General features: G+C 35.1%; 1 protein-coding gene across 1 annotated transcript in view; it reads right to left on the reverse strand.

Moving 5' to 3' along the window:
• Nucleotides 1-1771, reverse strand: part of LOC107601658 (trafficking kinesin-binding protein 1-like) — a 22797-nt gene that overhangs the window by 12323 nt on the left and 8703 nt on the right. Inside the window, exons 2-4 of the mRNA XM_016293914.1 lie at nucleotides 1617-1733; nucleotides 591-691; nucleotides 277-385 (exon numbers count right to left, since the gene is read on the reverse strand). Coding sequence (XP_016149400.1) covers nucleotides 277-385; nucleotides 591-691; nucleotides 1617-1733 — 327 coding nt within the window. The remainder of the gene's footprint in view (nucleotides 1-276; nucleotides 386-590; nucleotides 692-1616; nucleotides 1734-1771) is intronic.

The following is a 1771-nucleotide window of genomic DNA, read 5'->3' on the forward strand; positions in this document are numbered from 1 at the left end:
TTTTTAACTACCCATATATCTGTGTTTATAATTTGGTTATAAGTTATCATATTATTATTACTTCCAAGTTTTATTTTACTAAAGCACAGAGATAACTGGCAAATATCTTTATCTGGGAATGAAGCCGTTACATATTTTGTTTGTCTTGGAAATGTGATATACTTCTGAAATGTCATATACCTCTGATAAGTCTGACTGGAGGCTGTTTCGAATAATATTATGCAAAGCATTCTTATGAGCAGCTGAACGATGTGATGCCAGGCCTCACTCTCTCACCTCTGATCGCAGGACGATGTTCTCTTCCTCCAGGTCAAAGAGTTTCTTCTGTAGTGAATCTAGAGGGAGGTAATTCGGGACTGTAAAAGACGAGTCATTTCTGCGAATACTGCAAAGAAAAAATCACAAACAGATGTGCCTTCTTTAGTACATAGAAATCTCCTCACTGAAAATAACAGATTTGTACAATTTTCAGGCAAAAATAGAAAAATAATAGCACTCCACACAATTTGAAGTATCATTCATTCTTTATTAATGCATGAATGATACCTCAGATTGTGTGGAGTTCTGTTATTATGGACTCATGGACTCACGGTGTGCTAGAAGCAGACTCTCCATCACTCTCCTCAGCTGCACTTGTGTAGAACTGCAGGAGTTCCTCCTTCATCGACAGATCGTGACGCACCTGAGACACCTGCATGGACGCATATAAACAGTCACTGTATGCACGCAGCAATAACTGTAGACTCAAATAGACTGTGTCGTTTTTTACAAGAATGTTTTTAGATCAAATGTTTTATGCTGCTAAAAAAGAAGGTTCTTTACACATAGTAATACTGTACTTAGTAATACTAAGAACCATTTTATGCTGACATGGTTCTTTAAGTTATTTATTCCCACCTTTTTGCTTCTTAAAATAAATGAATAAATACTTTCAAAGCCACCTCATTATTGATTTTCTGGAGCTCCACCTTCACAGACTGTCAACAGGTACTTTATATCCTTCTTAAAATAAATTTTAACTTACAAAGTGTAACTGGACAGTTTCTATCAATAATGTTTTATTTCTTGATGTATTTATATTCAATGTTAATAATAATTTATGCATTCAACTAGTTGTGTTGTTAGCTTGAAGGTTGTTAGCACACCATCATTTTTGGTACAACTTCCCATGTCAATAAAAATATAAATACCTAACTGACAGTTGCTGTCAGTGTTTTTTAAATTGTTTTTATGGAAAACCCTAATAGAGGTTTCAAGGTATTATACGACAATGCAGGTATAAACATAAAATGAATAAATAATAAAATAAAATAAAACTAATATTAAATAATTATTAATGAACCTATTGATTAAAAATGATTTAAAGAGCCATTAAGGTTCTATACATCCCTTTTCAAACTATGGTTCTTCATGGAACCTTTTCAGAAGGGGTCTTTTTAGTATCAAAAAGGGTTCTGCTATTTTTGCAAGCTTAAACAACCCTAATCTGGTGCTGTTTAAAATCATTCTTCTTTAGAGGGTGTGTAATTTCGGGCACCACTATTGACAATAAATTTAGAAAGAAAAGATGACATTAGCCAACAGGCTTGTCTCACCTTTCGGTTTTCTTCTCTTACCTCTTCTCGTATGTGCTCCACCTGCTCCTCCAGGAAGGTGTTCCTCTCGCTGAGGGTTTTGTTCTTTTTCAGCAGGGACTGGCCAATACGAGCTGCCAACTCCAAATCCCGCTCTTTCTGAATTGACACACAAAGGAACACAAAGTGACCCCATA

Source organism: Sinocyclocheilus grahami, unplaced genomic scaffold, assembly GCF_001515645.1.
Source record: "Sinocyclocheilus grahami isolate Dianchi unplaced genomic scaffold, SAMN03320097.WGS_v1.1 scaffold310.1, whole genome shotgun sequence".
Lineage (NCBI taxonomy): Eukaryota > Metazoa > Chordata > Actinopteri > Cypriniformes > Cyprinidae > Sinocyclocheilus > Sinocyclocheilus grahami.